Source organism: Rhinoraja longicauda, chromosome 13 (genome assembly GCF_053455715.1).
Source record: "Rhinoraja longicauda isolate Sanriku21f chromosome 13, sRhiLon1.1, whole genome shotgun sequence".
In the NCBI taxonomy this organism is placed as follows: domain Eukaryota; kingdom Metazoa; phylum Chordata; class Chondrichthyes; order Rajiformes; family Arhynchobatidae; genus Rhinoraja; species Rhinoraja longicauda.
In genome coordinates, this window is record NC_135965.1 from 52,237,823 (window position 1) to 52,261,463 (window position 23,641).

Sequence of the window (23,641 nt, forward strand, 5' to 3'; positions counted from 1 at the left end):
GTTTCAAAATCCATTGGATTACTGGATTAATCTGCATGTATTTTCTTTTACACATGAGATTTTGCCAAAAAGCCCAAGGTTACAGGGCCAATTACTTCTCCATAAACGAGCCTTTCATGGTTGTTAATGCTCCAGGTGACTGGGGTAATTCTGTGTGAAGTAGCTGAACTCGGTTAAATAGCTCATTTACAACACTTTGGATACTGTAAGACTGCACCATACTCTCGGGATGTTATTGTTATATCCCTACTGCTAGCGTTGTACTCTACTGACCAAGATCATGTTTCAATGCATTACATTTATTTCTAATGAAGATTCATTAGCTGAGGTATTTATCATGTGACAAGCAGCAGACAAATTTACATCCTTGTTCAGGTGCTTCCAGTAAGTACCGTTAGCTGCTAGAACCTGCAGCATCCGGGCAGCATGGTGACACAGCGGTAGAGTTACTGCCTCACAGCGTCAGAGACACAGGTTCGATCCTGACCTCAGCTTTTAGATTTTTGTAGATTTAGAGGTACAGCGCAAGAAACAGGCCCTTCGGCCCACCGGGTCCACGCCGCCCAGCGATCCCCACACACTAACACTATCCTACACCCACTAGGGACAATTTTTTAAAACATTTGCCTAGTCAATTAACCTACATACCTGTACGTCTTTGGAGTGTGGGAGGAAACCGAAGATCTTGGAGAAAACCCACGCAGGTCACGGGGAGAACGTACAAACTCCGTACAGACGGCGCCCGTAGTCAGGATCGAACCTGTGTCTCCGGCGCTGTATTCGCTGTAAGGCAGCAACTCTACCGCTGCGCCACCGTGCCGCCCGAGGATTGGTGCTCTCTGTACGGTGTTTGTACGTTCTCCCTGTGACCATGTGGGTTTTCTCCAGGTGCTCCGGTCTCCTCCAGTCTCCAGCGACATGCAGGTTTTTTGGTTAATTGGCATCTGTAACTTGTCCCGAGTGTGTTGGATGGAACTGGTGCACGGGTGGTCGCTGGTCGGCGTGGACGCGGTGGGGCGAAGGGCCTGTTTCCACGCTGTATCTCTGGAACTAACTAATTAACTGGAAAGAAGACACAAGGGGGCTGGAGTATCTCAGCGGGTCAGGCAGCGTCTCTGGAGAATATGGATCGGTGACATCAGGCAGCGTCTCTGGAGAATATGGATCAGTGACATCAGGCAGCGTCTCTGGAGAATATGGATCGGTGACATTACCGGTCGAGGATCCTTCTATTGTAAATCTAAATCTGCAGTCCTTTATTTATCTATTAATCAATTCAATCTTGTTTCAGGGCAGAGACTATACTTGGGAACATCATCAAGAAAAAAGGCTGGAGGTAATATTTTTATTGCTGAATTCAAGAATCTTGGACAGTTTCCTATTTTTTTTCCATTATGTTTCTTCAGAAACACATTCCTATATTCATCCTTCACTCGATCATGAAGGACATCAATAAAGTCTTTTTCCCAAGATAGAGGATTCTAAAATTAGAGTGCGCGGGTTTAAGGCGAGAGGGAAGAGGTTTAAAAGGGTCAACTGTGGGCAACTGTACCACTCAAAGGGGAGTCAGTATCTTCATACCATCAACATTTTTCAGGTATAAATTCCACATATAACTGGAAATAGAGGTGTCCTTTACAGCAGGAAAATTGAAGAGTTGTTTTCTAATAACAGGTTACACGCTGATCAATGGTGAATTGTTCCAAAGGTGTGTTGTTGTTGTTGTTGTTGTTGTTGTTGTTGTTGTTGTTGTTGTTGTTGTTGTTGTTGTTGTTCGTCCTTCGGGTTGGAAGATGACCATGACTTCACTTTCAGTTGGAGGATTGGTGACTGTGGGTCCGGAAGTGACTGGTGAGGCCAATCCGGGCCCAGAAGGCACGCCCACACGGAGGACACAAGTGGATGGGTGCTGTAGTGGAAGTGGAGGTAGCCCGGGCCTTGCGCGCGGTGCGTTTCCTCTGGACAAACCACATGTGACCATTCATCCCTGATGTGTAGGATAAAACTAGTGTGCGGGGATCACTGGTCGGCGTGGACTCGGTGGGCCGAAGGGCCTGTTTGCACGCTGTATCTCCAAACTAAACTAAACTATAGGTAGTGAACCTGTAAATCACAAACCATCTACATATTGTTGAAAACCCCCTGCAGTTGCAACATTTTTGCACCAGTTGTCTCGGGGACTCCATCGCTACAGGAGATCCTGAATATTTGAAGTGAAGGAATAAATTGAGTTCCTTCGTGGCTTATTTATTCCAGGTGATGGTGTTCACTGTTTATTCTCACAGGCAGCGGGCTTGTCATACAGCACTAACCGTCAGTTAATGTTAAAAGAAATGAGTTGCAGTCGTCCAGACAGTGCCCGTTTAATCACGCTCCCTTAACTTCATCTCTGGACCGCTGAGTCCCGAGGGTATGTTTGGCAGTAAATCAGTGGCAGCTAATCTAGATATCTCCATGCCAATGCACAACAGGCATCAAACACCTTGAGGGCAGCAAGGTATTTCGCCGGAGGTTTATCAAACACAATCTGTCCACAAAGCACAAAATGAAATTCAGGGAAGAACATTGGAAAGTTGATTGGTTTGAGCTTTAAGGAAAGAGAGGAGTGATTCTGGAAGAGTTTTCAGTAATGGTAGTGTATTTAAATCCGGGATATTTAGGAACATGGGTGATTTATAGATTCACCTTCAATCTATCTACAATATTTTAAAACTCATTCACTGGTTTTTTAATGACCTAATTCTGCTCCAATAACTTCTCAACTTATGATTTAGAGTCATAGAGTGATACAGTGTGGAAACAGGCCCTTCGGCCCAACTTGCCCATACCGGCCAACATGTCCCAGGCACGTCAGTCCCACCTGCCTGCGTTTGGTCCACATCCATCCAAACCTGTCCTATCTGTGTATTTAGATTTAGAGGGCTATGGGTTACATGCAGGCAAATGGGACTAGCCCAGTGTGTCACCTTGATGGGCATGGACAATGTGCACCAAAGGACATTGCCATGCTGTAGGGGTCTATGACTCTATGAGCTGCCCATTGCAGTGAAAGGTCTGGCCTAAGGAATATGGATCAGGCCAGCCAGTAACATTATTGAGGCACTGTTTTCCCACAGATGGACAGGAAATTAATTGACTCCTTTCCCCCTGGAATTTGAACCCAATGTTATCATCCTGGTGTTAGCTTGTCACAGTGTGGTAGGGTTTTGTTTCTTGGTATAATGAAGCTCGGGCCACGACTAGTTCCCTGTGTTCTGAGTCGTGCAGGAGACAAGTCTCGGACAACTGCAAAGATGGACAACCAAAGGCTGGAGTAACTCAGCGGGACAGGCAGCATCTCTGGAGAGAAGGAGTGGGTGACGTTTCGGGTCGAGACCCTTCTTCAAGACTGAGAGTCAGGGGAAAGGGAAACAAAATACATAGGTGTTGATCTAGAGAGATACAGAACAAAGGAATGATAGACAAGCCAGAAAGTAACGATGATAATGTAAACAGGCCACTGTTAGCTGTGGGCTAGGTGAAAACGTGTTACAGATAATGAGACTCAACAAGACGACATTGAAGCTAGAACAATGACTTGAGTGGGGGAGGGATGGAGAGAGAGGGAATGCCGGGGTTACTTGAAGTTAGAGAAGTCAATGTTCATACCGCTGGGATGTAAGCTGCCCAAGCGAAATATGAGGTGCTGTTCCTCCAATTAACGCTGGGCCTCACTCTGACAATGGAGGAGGCCCAGGACAGAAAGCTCAGTGTGGGAGTGGGAGGGGTATTAAGGTGTTTGACCACTGGGTTATCAGGTAGGCCCAGGCAGACAGAGTGGACGTGGCCAACTCCGGGCAGGTTCCAGGTTCCACGGTGGGCGAGCCAGGCCTGCTGTGGAGAGGTGGCCATGGCTCGCCAGGAGCTTCTGCCGCCCCGCACGGCTCGTACGGCAGACCCACACATCGGCAATCAATGTAAATACGCAGCAAAACACCAGGCAGATGTGGGAAGCCATTTGTTGGGCAGATGATGGTGACGGTTTGGAATTCTTTGCCACAGGCGGCTGTGGAGGCCAAGTCAGTGGATATTTTTAAGGCAGAGATAGATAGATTCTTGATTAGTACGGGTGTGGGGAGAAGGCAGGAGAATGGGGTTAGGAGGGAGAGATAGATCAGCCATGGTTGAATGGCGGAGTAGACTCGATGGGCCGAATGGCCTAGTTCTGCTCTCAGAACGTATGATAAGTTGATCAATCAGCGATGCTTTGTAATTTAGTTTAGTTGAGTTGGGAGACACAGCACGGAAACTGGCCCTACGACCCACTGACTCCACACCCACCAGCGATCACCCTTTACACACTTCCTCAGCCACTCCCTGCACACTAGGGGGTGATCTTGGAGGCCAATTATCTAGAAACCTGCACGCCTTTAGGATGTGGCCGAATGGCCTAATTCTGCTCCTATCTCTTATGACCTGATGATCTTGTGATGGTGACACTGTGTTTCTCTTTCAGACGCTCCAGCCTGGTGATAACTACAAAGCTGTACTGGGGAGGGAAGTGAGTGCTAAGTATGGTTCCCACACTCTCTTGTTTCTGTATCTGACAGTCGTGTAGATGATCTGACATCTGCGTCTGGTTCCCACACCCTCTTGTTTCTGTATCTGACAGTCGTGTTTACAGTCAGAAGCCAATTGTCATTTATTTTGTTCCTTTGAATCGCCTACACCAATCAGCTTTCCAACCGTGTAGCACGGTGGTGCAGTGGTAGAGTTGTTGCCTCACAGCGCCAGAGACCCGGGTTCCATCCCGACTACGGGTGCTGTCTGTGCGGAGTTTGTACGTTCTCCCAGTGACCCGCGTGGGCTTTCATTATGAACGAATATAGCGATTGTTTGGAGACTGAGTCAGTGACGACCCACCCACAATAGACAGGGCTGGTCCATGTCATCTCACAACAGGGCAATGCTCCAGCCCATCACTCTTGTTGTGAGGATCACAGATCTTCATAAAAGCCACCAAATGCTGGAGTAACTCAGCCAGCGGGGCAGGCAGCATCTCTGGATACAAGGAATGGGTGACTTTACGGGTCATAGAGTGATACAGTGAGGAAACAGGCCCTTCGGCCCAACTCGCCCACACCGGCCAACATGTCCCAGCCACCCTAGTACCACTTGCGTGCGCTTGGCCCACATCCCTCCAAACCTGCCCTATCCATGTACCTGCCCAGGTGCTTCTTAATCAATGGAAAGTCCCAGCCTCAACTACTTCCTCCAGCAGCTCGTTCCACACACCCACCACCTGTGTGAAAAAGTTAATCGGATTCCTATTAAAACTTTTCCCCGATGAAGGTGGTGCTTCCAGAGATGCTGCCTGTCCCGCTGAGTTACTCCAGCATCTTGTGTGTATTTTCGATTAAAACCAGCATCTGCAGTTCCTGCCTATTCATAAAAGACATTCCTTGCATTTCAAACCGTGTGTTTGTGAATCGAGTTGCTTTGTTTTCGAAGTTGTGGGTTTGCTAATAAGTATTGATGCATGTGTTTGGTCTGCATTATTTTGATTTAAAATGAAGCAGGCATTAAAGTTCAGATAGTGCTGTGCATTTAGTTGGGTGACAGTGGCTTCGTGCATGCTTGCTTTGCATGGAGGTGCACTGTGTGTCACTACATCAGCCAGCAATGAATGAAACGCTGGGCCTGCTCCTTGCCTTCTGGCTGCACTTCACACCCACCATCCTCATCTCTGGACCCTGTGTGCAGGGGACCGGGTGGGGCCAAAGGTGTCAGAGTGTCAGAGGTGATGAGGAGAAGGCAGGAGAATGGGGTTAGGAGGGAGAGAGAGATCAGCCATGATTGAATGGCGGAGTAGACTTGATGGGACGAATGACCTAATTCCACTCCTATCACTTATGATCTTGTGAAGATGTCCTGGTTGGGTTGCTCCTGGGCCTGGCCAAGCTGGCCATCCGTGAGTCACGGCGCCAGGCGGAAGAGGGCTCTGCCCGAGCCCCTTTTCCGGGGTTACTTCCGCGCCCGGGTGGTACTTGAGAGGGTCGATGGTTTCATTCTTGCTATTGAGGGCGTGCAGCGTAGGTTCACTAGGTTAATTCCCCGAATGGCGGGACTGTCATACGTTGAAAGACTGGGGCGACTAGGCTTGTATACACTGGAATTTAGAAGGATGAGAGGGGATCTTATCGAAACGTATAAGATTATTAAGGGGTTGGACACATTAGAGGCAGGAAACATGTTCCCAATGTTGGGGGAATCCAGAACCAGGGGCCACAGTTTAAGAATAAGGGGTAGGCCATTTAGAACTGAGATGAGGAAAAAAAAATTCAGTCAGAAAGTTGTGAATCTGTGGAATTCTCCGCCTCAGAAGGCAGTGGAGGCCAATTCTCTGAATACATTCAAGAGAGAGCTAGATAGAGCTCTTAAGGATAGTGGAGTGAGGGGGTATGGGGAGAAGGCAGGAACGGGGTACTGATTGTGAATGATCAGCCATGATCACATTGAATGGCAGTGCTGGCTCGAAGGGCCGAATGGCCTCCTCCTGCACCTATTGTCTATTGTCTATTGACGTGCTATCCATGGGAACCCTGGGGGATTTCTGGGACTACAGGCACCGCGGGGGTGGAGTGCATCCTTGACAAGGATGGTGATAATAGTTGTTTGGAAATGTAGTGATGAGATAGTTTGTTGATTCTGCTTGATGGGGGTGGGTGTGTTACCATTGCTTTGGTTTTGTAAATATCATTTTTTAATAAAACTTCAACAACTTATTTTTGATTTAAAAAACTAAATAAATAAAATGCTTGCGATCTGAAAACGCCATCAGAACATTTCTTTGCAAATCAGTCTTTGAACCGAGAGGCTCAATGAATGCGATTGACTTTATTACGATCTTCGGCCACTGGAAGTGTCAGATTTTATTTTTGAATTTATTGTGTGCAAACGATTAACAAGTCTTAAATCTCGTCCGCAGGGCTGAGACAGAAAGAGGTCTTTCACGGAAACATATTATTGAAGGTATCTGACATGCGGCACAGCCTAATTCACTCACTGTTTGACTATTTGCCTCTGATTCTGTAAAAGTGTCCTCTGTGCGGTGTTTTGTACAAATGTCAGTATCCCACAGCTGTCGGCTTGCAATTATGCTGCTTATTGGAAGAGTGGATGTAAATATTGCAACAGGGACTTTATGGGATAATGATGCATCCTCTGTGTGTGATGGTCTTGTGTCTGTAGCACTAACCCTCCCACTCATGTACAGTTAGATGAATTGTGGTCGTGACAGTGTTTCTCTGTAGTGTAGGTTGATGTATTCAGACTTTGCACAATGCTTGCAGGGAAATATGAATACAGGCGCTTGGAGGTTTAACTCTTTCGTTGCCCGCACCAGGCATCTGTTTTCAGCCAGGAGTTTGGAAGGATGAGGGGGAGGGGGGGACCTCATTGAGAACGGGTTCATCCCAGGATCCTACGAGAATCATCCCAGGATCCTACGAGAATCATCCCAGGAATGAGTGGGTCAACATATGATGAGCGTTTGTGGGCACTGGGCCTGTACTCGCTGGAGTTTAGAAGGATGAGGGGGGACCTCATTGAAACAAACAGAATAGTGAGCGGCCTGGATAGAGTGGATGTGGAGAGGGTGTTTCCACTAGTGGGAGAGTCTAAAACCAGAGGTCACAGCCTCAGAATTAAAGGACGTACCTTTAGAAAGGAGATAAGGAGGAATTTATTTACTCAAAGGGTGGTGAATCTGTGGATTCATTGCCACAGACGGCTGTGGTGGCCAAGTCAATGGATATCTCTCAGGCAGAGATTGACAGATTCTTGATTTGTGCGGGTGTCAGGGGTTATGGGGGGGAAGGCAGGAGAATGGGGTTGAGGGGGAAAGATAGATCAGCCATGATTGAATGGCGGAGTAGAGTTGATGGGCCGAATGGCCTAATTCTGTTCCTAGAACTTATGAACATGATAAGTTGATCAGCGATGCTTTGCAATTTAGTTTAGTTTAGTTGGGAGACACAGCATGGAAACTGGCCCTCCGACCCACTGACTCCACGCTGACCATTGATCACCCTTTACACACTAGTTTAGTGGACTCCACTTTCTCAGCCACTCCCTGCACACTAGCAGGTAATTTCACAGAGGCCAAATAACCTACAAACCTGCATGTCTTTAGGATGTGATAGTTTAGTTTAGTTTAGAGATACAGCATGGAAACAGGCCCTTCGGCCCACCGGGTCCGCGCCGACCAACGATCCCCACACATTAACACCATCCTACACACACTAGGGACAATTTTTACATTTACCAAGCCAATTAACCTACAAACCTGTACGTCTTTGGAGTGTGGGAGGAAACCGGAGCACCCGGAGAAAACCCACACGGTCACAGGGAGAACTTGCAAACTCCACACAGACAGCACCCGAGCTCATGATCAAACCCAGGTCTCTGGGGCTGTGAGGCAGTGGCTCTACCAGCTGCTCCACCCCAATGGCAGAGATCATATTTATAATTCGAGAATGCCTTCATATTAACAATAGGATAATGCCACGCACCAATCTTCATTCCCCTTCCTCTCTTGTAGGGAAGCATTGTAACATAGTGAGGTGATCAATTACTCTCAGAAACCTGTCACAGATATGGTGCCAGAAGACGCACAGCTACGTGACAAGCTTGTAGCCGCAACGTAGCCATGAAACGATCTGTTAATACGAAGAAGGGCTCCGACACGAAACTTCACCTATTCTTTTTCTCCAGAGATACTGCCTGACCTGCTGAGTTACTCCAGCACTTTGTGTCTACAGTGTAAACCAGCGTCTGCAGTTCCTTCCTACTCACTTAACCTGGATGAATTAGTATTGCTGATCGCACGCAATTCCATGTGAGGGAGGGTCTCGACCCGAACCTTCACCTATTCCTTTTACCCCAGAGATGCTGTCTGACCCGCTGAGTTACTCCAGCACTTTGTGTCTGTCTGCAGTTTTGACAGTGCCAGTCTGGGCAGGTATATGGAAAGCAAAGCTTTTGGCAGAACATGGGATAAATGCAGGTAAATGGACGAGCTAGGATGGGGTATCTTAGTCGGCACGGATGAGTAGGGCCGAAGGGCCTGTTTCTGTGCTGTTTGAATATGATGTGAAGGAGGCAGTTTAAAAGCCGTGGGGAAATCTGGGGATAAAATGAACAGAACCTCTGCAGAAACACCATCCTTTGTCTCATTTACAGACGTATCATCATTATATCTTTCATCAGCTTGTTTCCTCTCCTTTACTCCTCGCATTCCGAGTCCAACACAGTAACGTTGTACGCAATCTGTTCATTCATCCCATAAAATGGTCTGGAGGCAACTATGATGCAGAAATACAAGAATGATAGTGCTCAGTGTTACGGCAGTCGGGAGCGATGGTGTTGGGGGACACACAATGTGCTGGAGTAACTCAGCGGGTCAGGCAGCATCTGTGGAGAGAAGGAATGGGTGACGTTTCGGGTCGAGACCCTTCCTCAGACTGAGATCCAGGGGAGAGGGAAACTACAGAAGAAGAGTCTGGACCCGAAACGTCACCCATTCCTTCTCTCCAGAGATGCTGCCTGACCCGCTGAGTTACTCCACCCAGCATTTTGTGTCTATCCTCAGCTTGAACCAGTATCTGCAGTGGCTTCCTACACTGTTGTACATTGTGGAACCTGGTGCATGTTGACTGCACCATACACCTGCCACTGGCTGTGCAAGAGGAGGCAGTGTTTATTGTCTGAATGCTCATGGCTACTGACAGAACGCACACATTTACATTCTGTGCTGCTTCTAGGTTTAACGGCGTCTCTGCAGCGGATGCAACTAGAATACGTAGACGTTGTGTTTGCCAACCGACCAGACAGCAACACTCCGATGGAAGGTCAGTATCACTCCCTCTCCAAGTCCAGCGCACTCTTGTTGACCGGCCGAAACGCTCCCAAACAGTGACAAACGTGAACCTCCAAAAACTATTCATTAATCAAACTGGCCCTTCAATTTATGTTCATTAGCCCTGATAGTAACTCAATATGAAAACCTACGTGGTCACATGGAAAACATACCTCTCCCACCCACCCCATTACAATCCTGACCTGAAACGTTGCCCATCCATGTTCTCCAGAGATGTTGCCTGAACACAAAGTTACTCCAGCACCTTGTGTGTTTTTTTGTAAACCAGCAACTGCAGTTCCTCCTGTCTAGTCCTTATTCATTGATAATCTAACGAGATGTCCACTAGGCAGGAAAATAAGGGGTTTTCCAGCTTTCTGTCTGCACATACTGACAATGACCTTGTGTTCTTTACAAGAAGGGTGTAATAGAAATGTGTAGAAAATCATGAGAGGAATAGATCGGGTAGATGCATCTTGCCCAGAGGAGGTGAATCGAGGACCAGAGGACATAGGTTTAAGGTGAAGGGGAAACGATTTAATAGGAATCTGTGGGCTAACCTTTTCACACAAAGGGTGGTGGGTGTATGGAACAAGCTGCCAGAGGAGGTAGTTGAGGCTGGGACTATCCCAATGTTTAGGAAACAGTTAGACAGGTACATGGATAGGGCAGGGTTGGAGGGATATGGGCCAAGCGCAGGCAGGTGGGACTAGTGTAGCTGGGACATGTTGGCCAGTGTGGGCAAGTTGGGCTGAAGGGCCTGCTTCCACGCTGTATCGATGACCCTAAAGAGAGTAGATAAGGTTTGTTTAATCATGGTAATGGAAAAGGTAGATCGAGGAATGAAGATTAAAAGCTAGGAATGAGCTCCTAAAAGCGACTAGATTGGAATGGTCTTCATTGGTTGATAAATAACTCAATTGGAGGAGGGAGCAATGTTTGAGATACTTTCATTGTAATTCTTCAGAGGCCTTTTAATTAACAGCCCAATAACTGAGATGTAGCTGGGAAAAAACAAACGTAATAGTCAGTCTTTGAGAATCGTGGAATCAATTATTGTGTGGAAGGCAGACGTGAGAAATTGAAACGGGGAGTAACTGGAAGTGAGATATTACAGAGCACAGCGATATCAAGGAATACATGGAGGCTGACGAGTCAATCAGATTGTACAAGTGGCTCAGGGCCATGTGGTTAAAATCTAACCCTGCCATCCCTGGGGAAAGGCTTGCCTGAGTGTCTGTGGGACAGGCTGGTGGTGACTTGATCTTGCTGTGTCCTCTGTACAGCCACTGCTCTCCTCTCCTCGTGTCCCAAAACTGAACACTGTATCCCTTAGTCAGCGCCTCTTCTCCAGCCAACAATGGGCCTTTGTGGGCTCCACCCTTCCTTGGTCATCTGTTGCTGGACTCTGATTTGTTCTGGCCTTTTCCTGCCTCTAGTTTCCTCCCCTCTACATTCAGTCTGGAGAAGGGTCTCTCGACCCAAAATGTCACCCATCCTTTTCCTCCAGAAAATGCTGCCTGACCTGCTGAGTTACTCCAGCGCTTTGAGTCTATCTTCGGTGTATACCAGCATCTGCAGTTCCTTAATACATAATACTCTTAAGACATTGTTGAGGCCTCATTTGGAGTATTGTGCATCTGCTTTAAACTTTGCCCTCTCACAATATAGTGATGCCCTCGAGTATCTGATTATCCAATTCTGGGAAAATGGTCCTGACTGTCTAATGTTATAGGCAATAGGTGCAGGAGGAGGCCATTCGGCCCTTCGAGCCAGCACCGCCATTCAATGTGATCATGGCTGATCATTCTCAATCAGTACCCCATTCCTGCCTTCTCCCCATACCCCCTGACTCCGCTATCCTTAAGAGCTCTATCTAGCTCTCTCTTGAATGCATTCAGAGAATTGGCCTCCACTGCCTTCTGAGGCAGAGAATTCCACAGATTCACAACTCTCTGACTGAAAAAGTTTTTCCTCATCTCAGTTCTAAATGGCCTACCCCTTATTCTTAAACTGTGGCCCCTTGTTCTGGACTCCCCCAACATTGGGAACATGTTTCCTGCCTCTAACGTGTCCAACCCCTTAATAATCTTATATGTTTCGATAAGATCTCCTCTCATCCTTCTAAATTCCAGTGTGTAGAAGCATAGTCGCTCCAGTCTTTCAACATACGACAGTCCCGCCATTCCGGGAATTAACCTAGTAAACCTACGCTACATGCCCTCAATAGCAAGAATATCCTTTCTCAAATTTGGAGAGCAAAACTGCACACAGTACTCCAGGTGCGGTCTCACTAGGGCCCTGTACAACTGTAGAAGGGCCTCTTTGCTCCTATACTCAACTCCTCTTGTTATGAAGGCCAACATTCCATTGGCTTTCTTCACTGCCTGCTGTACCTGCATGCTTCCTTTCAGTGACTGATGCACTAAGACACCCAGATCTCGTTGTACGTCCCCTTTTCCTAACTTGACACCATTCAGATAATAATTTGCCTTCCTATTCTTACCACCAAAGTGGATAACCTCACACTTATCCACATTAAACTGCATCTGCCATGCATCCGCCCATTCACACAACCTGTCCAAGTCACCCTGCAACCTCATAGCATCTTCCTCACAGTTCACGCTACCATATTCACTGAAGATAGACACAAAATGCTGGAGTAACTCAGCGGGACAGGCAGCATCTCTGGAGAGAAGGAACGGGTGACGTTTCAGGTCAAGACCCTTCCTCAGACTCCGTTTCGGGTTGAGACCCTTCTTCAGACTGGTTATTTTCCCTCAACCTGAATTGATCTTCATCTTCCACAGTAGCCATTAATAATCCTTGGTCTTTGCTGAGCCTGCAATTCCTGTCAGCAGCAGTCTGGAGGTGACAGACAAACTGCAGTGGCAGCCTTCAACTGGCAAACTGCAGCAGCAGAAGGTAGCAAACAACATGTTCAAACTGCAGTGAAGTAAAGCTCTCCAATTCACAGTTGCCTTTTCAAGGTGCCATTATCACTACTTGGTGCCAAGCTGCCTCAGGTAGATCATAGTAGACTCGAAGCCTTCCAATTGTACTGAAGGGTCAGAGCTGAAGAAGGGTCTTCAACCTGCAACATTAGCGCTATATCTCCTTCCACACATGTGCAGTTTTTCCAGCACTTGCTGTTTTTATTTCAGATTTCCTGCATTAACAGTGTTTGATTTTTATTTATTGAGTTCAGTAGTTTAGTGGAACGTTATTGTATCATGTACCTGGAAACAGTGATATTCCTTTTTTACCTTCCAGTTCAGTAACAATCTCAAGGACTGGATTCACACCTACGTCTCCCTTTCACCCCCCCCCCCCCCCCCCCCTCCACCTATATTCATTCCTCCAGCTTCACAATTCATACCTCTTCTATCCTTGCTCCCTGTTTAGTTTAGAGATACAGCACGGAAACAGGCCGGGTCCGCGCCGCCCAGCGATCCCCGCACATTAACACTATCCTACATCCACTAGGGACAATTTTTACATTTACCAAGCCAATTAATCCACATACCTGTACGGCTTTGGAGTGTGGGAGGAAACCGAAGATCTCGGAGAAAACCCATGCAGGTCATGAGGAGAACGTACAAACTCCGTACAGACAGCGCCCGTAGTCAGGATGGAACCCAGGTCTCTGGCGCTGCATTCGCTGTAAGGCAGCAACTCTACCGCTGCACCACCATGCAAAGATTTGTCTTTTCATCTCTGGCCTTTGTCCAACTATCTGCCAAACACCACCACCACCCCCCTCTCCTCCCTGTCACCTGTATCCACCTATCATTTGCCAGGCTTTGCCCTGCCCCTCCTCTCCTCCAGCTTTCCCCCGCACACCCCACCCCCAACTACAATCAGTCTGAAGAAGGGTCCCGATCCGAAACGTCACCTATCCATGTTCTCCACAGATGCTGCCTGACCCGCTGAGTTACTCCAGCACTCTGTGAAACGTCACCTATCCATGTTCTCCACAGATGCTGCCTGACCCGCTGAGTTACTCCAGCATTTTGTATCTTTTTTTAGTAAAACATCTTGCTAGTTCTGCACTGATATAATACAAATGTAAAGTGTAGGAAAGAACTGCAGACCCTGGTTTAAACCGAAGTTAGACACATAAAGCTGGAGTAACTCAGTGGGTCAGACAGCATCTCTGGAGAAATGAAATAGGTGACGTTTCGGGGTCTGGAAGAAGGGTCTTGACCCAAAATATCACCTGTTCCTTTTCTCCAGAGATGCTGCCTGACCCACTGAGGTATTCCAGCTTTTTGTATCTATAATAGATTAGAGAATATAAAGTTGCTGGAATAACTCAAGAGGTCAGGCAGCATCTCTGGAGAGTGTGGATGGGTGACGTTTTGGATCAAGACCATTCTCTAGACATTATAGAAACATAGAAACATAGAAAATAGGTGCAGGAGTAGGTCATTCGGCCCTTCGAGCCTGCACCGCCATTCAATATGATCATGGTTGATCATCCAACTCAGTATCCTGTACCTGCCTTCTTTCCATACCCCTGATCCCTTTAGCCACAAGGGCCACATCTAACTCCCTCTTAAATATAGCCAATGAACTGGCCTCAACTACCTTCTGTGGCAGAGAATTCCACAGATTCACCACTCTCTGTGTGAAAAAAAACTTTCTCATCTCGGTCCTAAAAGACTTCCCTCTTATCCTTAAACTGTGACCCCTTGTTCTGGACTTCCCCAACATCGGGAACAATCTTCCTGCATCTAGCCTGTCCAACCCCTTAAGAATTTTGTAAGTTTCTATAAGATCCCCCCTCAATCTTCTAAATTCCAGTGAGTACAAGCCGAGTCTATCCAGTCTTTCTTCATATGAAAGTCCTGCCATCCCAGGAATCAATCTGGTGAACCTTCTCTGTACTCCCTCTATGGCAAGAATGTCTTTCCTCAGATTAGGAGACCAAAACTGTACACAATACTCCAGGTGCGGTCTCACCAATGCCCTGTACAACTGCAGCAGAACCTCCCTGCTCCTAAACTCAAATCCCCTCGCTATGAATGCTAACATACCATTCGCTTTCTTCACTGCCTCACTGCCTGCTGCATATAGGTTGCAGCTGGCAGAAATATACTCTGATATCTGCTTTCTGCCACCTTGCTGGAGTGTAAAATTCCTTCTGGATGCCAGCTGAGATCCACTGAGAATGCCCCTTGCTTTAGGAACTTGCTTGCTCCATGTTCAGTCAGTCCGGCATCATTACTGAGTGAACAGTATCCCCTAGTGGCTGCTGCAGTCAGGTGCAGCAAATTGAACACACATGGTAGCATGATCTTGATAAATGGTATAACGGCTCCTGTTCCCTATCCTACTGTTATCTCAATGGTGTCAGATTAGGTGAAGGGGAAATGCAACGAGACCTGAGTGTCCTTGTACACCAGTCAATAGACAATAGACAATAGGTGCAGGAGGAGGCCATTCGGCCCTTCGAGTCAGCACCACCATTCAATGTGATCATGGCTGATCATTCTCAATCAGTACCCCGTTCCTGCCTTCTCCCCATACCCCCTGACTCCGCTATCCTTAAGAGCTCTATCCAGCTCTCTCTTGAATGCATTCAGAGAATTGGCCTCCACTGCCCTCTGAGGCAGAGAATTCCACAGATTCACAACTCTCTGACTGAAAAAGTTTTTCCTCATCTCCGTTCTAAATGGCCTACCCCTTATTCTTAACTGTGGCCCCTTGTTCTGGACTCCCCCAACATTGGGAACATGTTTCCTGCCTCTAACGTGTCCAACCCCTTAATAATCTTATACGTTTCGATAAGATCTCCTCTCATCCTTCTAAATTCCAGTGTATACAAGCCTAGTCGCTCCAGTCTTTCAACATACGACAGTCCCGCCATTCCGGGAATTAACCTAGTAACTGAAAGTAAGCGTGCAGGTACAGCAGGCAGTGAAGAAAGCTAATGGCATGTTGGCCTTCATAACAAGAGGATTTGAGTAAAGAGGTCCTTCTGCAGTTGTACAGGCCCCTGGTGAGACCACATCTGGAGTTTTGTGTGCAGTTTTGGTCTCCAAATTTGAGGAACAATGTCCTTGCTATTGAGGCAGTGCAGCGTAGGTTCACCAGGGTAATCTCTGGGATGGCAGGACTATCGTATGAGGAAAGATTGGAAAGACTGGACTTGTATTCACTGGAGTTTAGAAGGATGAGAGGGGATCTTATAGAGACGTATAAAATTATAAAAGGACTGGACAAGCTAGATGCAGGAAACATGTTCCCAATGTTGGGCGAGTCCAGAACTATGGGCCACAGTCTAAGAATAAAGGGGAGGCCATTTAAAACTGAGGTGAGAAGAAACTTTTTCACCCAGAGTTGTGAATTTGGGAATTCTCTGCCACAGAGGGCAGTGGAGGCCAATTCACTGGATGAATTTAAAAGAGAGTTAGATAGAGCTCTTGGGGCTAGTGGAATCAAGGGATATGGGGAGAAGGCAGGCACGGGTTACTGATTGTGGATAATCAGCCATGATCACTATGAATGGCGGTATTTATTCACAAAATGCTGGAGTAACTCAGCAGGTCAGGCAGCATCTCAGGAGAGAAGGAACGGGTGGCGTTTCGGGTCGAGACCCTTCTTCAGACTGATGTCAGGGGGGCGGGACAAAAGAAGGATATAGGTGGAGACAGGAAGATAGAGGGAGAACTGGGAAGGGGGAGGGGAAGGGAGGCTCGGAGGGTCAAATGGCCTCCTGCACCTATTTTCTATGTTTACTGTTTATGTACCCACTTGAGTGGGCTTTTTTAAAGCACTCCATTAGAGTAAGGAAAACAACTTTTCCAACTTTTTCAAGGGTGACGCAGCGGTCGAGTTGCTGCCTCACAGCGCCAGAGACCTGGGTTCGATCCTGACCACGGGTGCTGTCTGTACAGACTTTGTACGTTCTCCCCCTGACCACGTGGGTTTTCACCAGGGGCTCCGGTTTCCTCCCACACTCCAAACATGTACAGGCTTGTAGGTTAATTGGCTTGGTGTAATGAAAATTGTCCCTCGTGTGTGATGGGTAGCGTTAGTGTGTGGGGATCGCTGGTCGGCACGGACTCAGTGGGCTGAAGGGCCTGTTTCCGTGCTGTATCTCGAAACTAAACTAAACTAAATTAAACTGCAGACCCGTAATGTCGACGTCACGTCATTGGGAAATTAATTTTGTTCCGTTGTTTGATGCTGATGAACTGTTGAATTTAGACACAAAGTCTAAATGTGTCTAGCGGGTCAGGCAGCATCTCTGGAGAAAAAGGATGGGTGGCGTTTCAGGTTGGGTCCCTTCTTCAGACACAAACTGTTGAATTTGTTCATTGACAATGTGCAGTGGCAGATGGTAACCAATAACATCACGCATCAAACTGTACTTGTATATCTTGATAACATTGTATGAGCTGTATTGTTGTGAGAAAGTTCACAAGATCCAAAGCCAGCCCCTGGGCATCAGGTCACATCTCATTTTATTTTAAATTGCTCAAGTCAAGTCAAGTCAAGTTTATTTGTCACATACACATACACGATGTGCAGTGAAATGAAAGTGGCAATGCCTGCGGATTGTGCACAAAAAAGAATTACAGTTACAGCATATAAATAAAGTTAATAAGTTACTATAGTGTAGACAAAAATGTCGTCTCTGGAGTTATAAAAGTTGACAGTCCTGATGGCCTGTGGGAAGAAACTCCGTCTCATCCTCTCCGTTTTCACAGCGTGACAGCGGAGGCGTTTGCCTGACCGTAGCATCTGGAACACTCCGTTACTGGGGTGGCAGGGGTCCCCCATAATCTTGCTTGCTCTGGATCTGCACCTCCTGATGTATAGGTCCTGCAGGGGGACGAGTGTAGTTCCCATGGTGCGTTCTGCCGAACGCACTACTCTCTGCAGGGCCATCCTGTCCTGGGCAGAGCTGTTCCCAAACCAGACTGTGATGTTGCCGGACAGGATGCTCTCTACAGCCCCAGAGTAGAAGCAATGAAGGATCCTCAGAGACACTCTGAATTTCCTCAGCTGTCTGAGGTGGTAAAGGCGCTGCTTAGCTTTGCCTCTAGCAAAGGATGAGTACAGATCAGAACAGTCCAACCACCTGCCTCTCAGTGACCATCTCCACCGACATCGGCCTCTTCCCTGCCACGCTTTGTCCTGCCTCTCCCACTTTCTTCTCTCCTCCCCCCCTCTTCGCCCGCAACCAACTACTCTGATCCGAAATGTCACCCATCCACTTTCTCCTGAGATGCTGCCTGACCCGCTGAGTTACTTCTGCACTTTGTATCTCCTTCAAAAAAGTCTCTCCCTTTGAGAGAAAAATTAAAAAATTATGTACATTATTTTAGCTTTGCATTACTTGAAATCGTATAAGTAACATTGACAATGACACAGGCCAATTACAGACAGCTCCACGTTCAGAATTGCTGTGTTTTCTATCACTTTCAGTTGACTTTTAATTTTGACCTTTTTGCTTTGTTCCCCGCCTCGGTATTTAGAGATTGTCCGGGCCATGACGCACGTGATAAACCAAGGAATGGCCATGTACTGGGGCACTTCCCGGTGGAGTGCCATGGAGATCATGGTAAGCATCTCTGGAATACCTTCAGACATAAACCCAAGGCCTGGATAGATTGGATGTGGAGAGGACAGTTCCACAGGTGGGAGAGTCTAGAACAAGGGGCCGCAGCCTGGGAATTAAAGGACGTCCCTTTAGGAAGGAGATGAGGAGGAATTTCCTTCGTCAGAGGGTGGTGAATCTGTGGAATTCATGGCTACAGAAGGCTGTGGAGGCCAAGTCAGTGGTTATTTTTAAGACAGAGATAGGTAGATTGTTGATTAGTACGGGTGTCAGAGGTTATGGGGAGAAGGCAGGAGAATGGGGTTAGGAGGGAGAGATAGATCAGCCATGATTGAATGGCGGAGTAGACTTGATGGGCTGAATGGCCTCATTCTGGTCACATCACTTATGAAATGCACAATACACACTTCTAAAGTTGTAAATGGCCACTTATAATTTCAGACGGATGCTAAAACTCAGTAGCATATACTCTAATCTGCATAAATTGTGCTCAAGATAACACAAAGTGTTGGAGTAACTCAGCAGGTCAGGCAGCATCTCTGGAGGAAAAGGATGGGTGACGTTTCAGGTCGAAACCCTTCTTCAGACCTGAACCGAAAACGTCACCCATTCCTTCTCTCCAGAGATGCTGCCTGACCCGCTGAGTTACTCCAGCACTCTGTGAAACGTCACCTATCCATGTTCTCCAGAGATGCTGCCTGACCCGCTGAGTTACTCCAGCACTCTGTGAAACGTCACCTAGCCATGTTCTCCACAGATGCTGCCTGACCCGCTGAGTTACTCCAGCACTCTGTGAAACGTCACCTATCCATGTTCTCCACAGATGCTGCCTGACCCGTTGAGTTACTCCAGCACTTTGTGTCTGTCTTTGAGATTACTTTCACTTGGTATCATGTTCAGCACAGATATTGTGGGCAATGGGTCCATTCCTATGCTGTACCATTCTATGTTCTAAATAATGGCACATTAACCATAATCAACCCCAGTTCCTTCCTACATAAGTTGTGCTTTCTACCCATAAATAAAATAGTACTAGACCCGTTGGGCCCAAACCTCTCCTGCATTGGTGCAGCACCCTCTCCTCCCCTCCCCCTTCCTCTCTTCCCCCCCCATCCCCCTCCCCTCCCCCTCCCCCCCACTCCATCCCCCTCAACCCTCCTTATCCTCCCTCCCCCCCCCCCCTCCCTCCCTCCCCCCCCCCCCCCCCCTCCCTCCCCCCTCCATCCCTAGGAGATAGATTTAAACTTTAAAATGTGAATAACTTTTAAAATATCACATTGATTTCAATGAAACTTCTTCCATTAGCACCAAAGGGTTGATGGTGAGTAAGATGGGCCTAAAACTGTTGCGCTATCATGTACCGTTCTGGCTGTAGTTCAGGGACAAACAAACAAATGAGTTTTAGTATATAGATTAGTGTAGATTTATTTTTAAAATTCTCATTAGCAATTGTGTGAAAACTATTTTGGAATTGCAATGTTGTTTAAGTAGTCTTGACAGAAATTCTCCATGCACTGAAAGGAGTTTTAGGCAGCAATTTAAATGTTTGCTATCTGCTCGTAACAATGTTATTTTAAGGCCTTGGCCTTTTCATCGCGCACTAAAAAATCTATTTTGTCCGTCAGGATTAACTTCCTAAAATGAGCGTCCTTGTTTATTCAGAATCCATCGCTTATCTGTCAGCAGCAGAAAGCTGCTAATCCTCTGTCACCATTTAATTGGCTCATTTCATGCGACAAAAATCCAAAAGTGGGTGATTGTCGACTGTTCTTTACTAATTAACAATAGTCTCTTGAGCAGCACTTTCCAAATGAAATCCTCAACAGTGGAACAAAACAATTGCTGCAAATGTGTACTCACAGGAACTGGAGATATGGGACCCTGTTATAGGAAAGGTGTTGTTAAGTTGGGAAGGGTGCAGAGAAGATTTACAAGGATGTTGTCAGGACTCGAGGGCCTGAGCGAGAGATAGAAGTCGAGCTGGCTAAGACCCTATTCCTTGGAGCGTAGGAGGATGAGGGGCGATCTTATAGAGGTGTATAAAATCATGAGGGGAATTAATCGTGTAAATGCATAGAGTCTCTTGCCCAGAGTAATGAAATCGAGAACTAGAAGACATAGGTTTAAGGTGAGCAGGGAAAGATTTAATAGGAACCCGAGGGGTAACCTTTATACAACAAAGGGGTGATGGTCGGTGTATGGAACGAGCTGCTGGAGATGGTGAAGGCAGGTACGCTCGCAATGTTTAAGGAACATTTAGACAGGTAAATGAGTGGGATAGGTTTAGAGGGATATGGGCTAAACGCAGGTGGATGGGACTAGTGTAGATGGAACATGTTGATCAGTGTGGGCAAGTTGGGCTGAAGGGCCTGTTTCCAGGCTGCACGACTCTATAGATTGGCAATTTGGTCGCAATGTTCCATCATGATGTATCCATGTTGGCTCATGGACTCATGTATCTTCTCCCTTTCACCTCTCCCTTATTTTGTAATTGTAATTGTAATTAATTTATTAGCCAAGTATTATCTGAATGGTGTCAAGTTAGGAAAAGAGGACGTACAACGAGATCTGGGTGTCCTAGTGCATCAGTCACTGAAAGGAAGCATGCAGGTACAGCAGGCAGTGAAGAAAGCCAATGGAATGTTGGCCTTCATAACAAGATGAGTTGAGTATAGGAGCAAAGAGGTCCTTCTGCAGTTGTACAGGGCCCTAGTGAGACCGCACCTGGAGTACTGTGTGCAGTTTTGGTCTCCAAATTTGAGGAAGGATATTCTTGCTATTGAGGGCGTGCAGCATAGGTTTACAAGGTTAATTCCCGGAGTGGCGGGACTGTCATATGTTGAAAGCCTGGAGCGACTAGGCTTGTATACACTGGAATTTAGAAGGATGAGAGGGGATCTTATCGAAACATATAAGATTATTAAGGGGTTGGACACGTTAGAGGTAGGAAACATGTTCCCAATGTTGGGGGAGTCCAGAACCAGGGGCCACAGTTAAGAATAAGGGGTAGGCCATTTAGAACGGAGATGAGGAAAAACTTTTTCAGTCAGAGTTGTAAATCTGTGGAATTCTCTGCCTCAGAAGGCAGTGGAGGCCAATTCTCTGAATGCATTCAAGAGAGAGCTAGATAGAGCTCTTAAGGATAGCGGAGTCAGGGGGTATGGGGAGAAGGCAGGAATGGGGTACTGATTGTGAATGATCAACCATGATCACATTGAATGGTGGTGCTGGCTTGAAGGGCCGAATGGCCTCCTCCTGCACCTATTGTCTATGTAAACATACAAGGAATTTTAATTTGCCAACAGTCGTACAAAAAAGCAACAAGATACATAACCACATAAAATTAAACAGAGACTTAAACAGCCACACAGAGGCCTGTGAGAATCCCCAGGGCACCAGCATAGGCCTCACCAGCTCAGGCAACACATCCATCTTGGTTTTTTCGGCAACCTCATGTTCCCCACTGTGATGGAAGGCAAATAACTTATACCTACTTTCCTCCTTTTCTCCCCCGGTCAGGGCGATCAAAACTTCCGCAGTCAGGGCGATCGAAGCTCCCATGATCGGGGTGGTCGAAGCTCCCGTGATCGGGGCGGTCAAAGCTCCCGTGATCGGGGCGGTCAAAGCTGTGGTTAGAGCTCCCGCAGTCGATCCCTAACAAAGGGACCACCAGCTCCACGATGTTAAAGCCTCAGTGCAGACGGAGATACGATGGAAACGTCGCATCTCCGTCGAGGAAAGAGATAAAGGTTTACACCAACTCCCCTCCCCCCTCCCACCCCCACATAATACAACACTAAAGGTACACTAAAAACATACAAGTAACACAGTAACAAAAGAAGAAAAGGACAAGGCAGGCCATATAATGCCTGCGCTCTCCAACCTTATTTTCAATATCTTCTGCTCTTCATGGGGTTTTTTTTTTAACATAGATCAATAAATGAAGACAAAGATGAAACGAGTTTCCAGAGGAAACAATTACAGATATTTGCCCAAGAAGTTATTTATTTACAAGAGAACAATGTCTAATGTTTTTTCCTTCAGTTTCAATTTCTGAAATGCTGCTTTCAGAAGTTGTACACCAACAAGTTAGCTTCTTCATCCAATATTTCCGAGTATTGTTATAGCCCACTTTGAATTTTCAGAGTCATCACAGCCCAACCTGTCGGTGCTGACCAAGATGCCCCATCTACACTAGTCCCACCCACCTGCGTTTGGCCCTTAGCCCTATAATCCTTTCCTATCCATGAACCTGTGCAAGTTCATTATTTTAAATGTTAGCATAGTCCCAGCCTCAACTACCTCCTCTGGCAGCTGGTTCCATATACCCACCACCCTCTGTGTGAAAATGTTTATGATAGTCTTTTTATGATAGACTGAAAACGCACACCTCCAGGTTCAGGGACAGTTTCTTCCCGGCTGTTATCAGGCATCTGAACCATCCTACCACAACCAGAGAGCAGTGCTGAACTACTATCTACCTCATTGGTGACCCTCAGACTATCCTTGATCGGATTTGGCTGGCTCAGCCATGATCATATTGAATGGCGGTGCAGGCTCGAAGGGCCGAATGGCCTACTCCTGCACCTATTTTCTATGTCTATGTTTAACCTTGCACTGAACGTTATTCCCTTATCAGGTATCTATACACTGTAAATGGATCGATTGTAATCGTATATTGTCTTTCTACTGACTAGATAGCGCGCAACAAAAGCTTTTCACGGTCCACGTGATGATAAACTAAACGAAACACTGATCATGTTTTCTTCTTCCTTCAGGAAGCCTACTCGGTGGCAAGACAATTTAATTTGATCCCTCCAGTCTGTGAGCAAGCGGAATATCATATTTTTCAGAGAGAAAAGATTGAGGTCCAGCTGCCTGAGCTTTATCATAAAATCGGTGAGTGTTTACATTGCACTGATTGTAGTAGATGGAGCCTTATATCCGGGCCTAGTCAAACTGCTGATTGTGGTCACAGCAGTAATAATCATGAATTCAGTGGTTGGGTGTTTTCACCACTGTGGGAGGTATTGAAGTTATCCCATGCATTTATAAATTTACATTAAAGAAATCCCAGATGAACAAAACCGTTGAGTTGTGACTCAATATTTTAGCCCATGTTCCATTTACTGCTTCAGAATATATCCCGATTTTTGAAGTAAAGATGGAAT

General features: G+C 46.7%; 1 protein-coding gene across 1 annotated transcript in view; it reads left to right on the forward strand.

Annotated features, from left to right (window-relative positions):
* The window catches only part of kcnab1a (potassium voltage-gated channel subfamily A regulatory beta subunit 1a), a 129,982-nt gene that overhangs the window by 95,601 nt on the left and 10,740 nt on the right, over positions 1-23,641 (forward strand). Inside the window, exons 5-10 of the mRNA XM_078410977.1 lie at positions 1,292-1,336; positions 4,496-4,540; positions 6,968-7,011; positions 9,804-9,890; positions 18,388-18,473; positions 23,249-23,369. Of these exons, the coding sequence (XP_078267103.1) occupies positions 1,292-1,336; positions 4,496-4,540; positions 6,968-7,011; positions 9,804-9,890; positions 18,388-18,473; positions 23,249-23,369 (428 nt within the window). The remainder of the gene's footprint in view (positions 1-1,291; positions 1,337-4,495; positions 4,541-6,967; positions 7,012-9,803; positions 9,891-18,387; positions 18,474-23,248; positions 23,370-23,641) is intronic.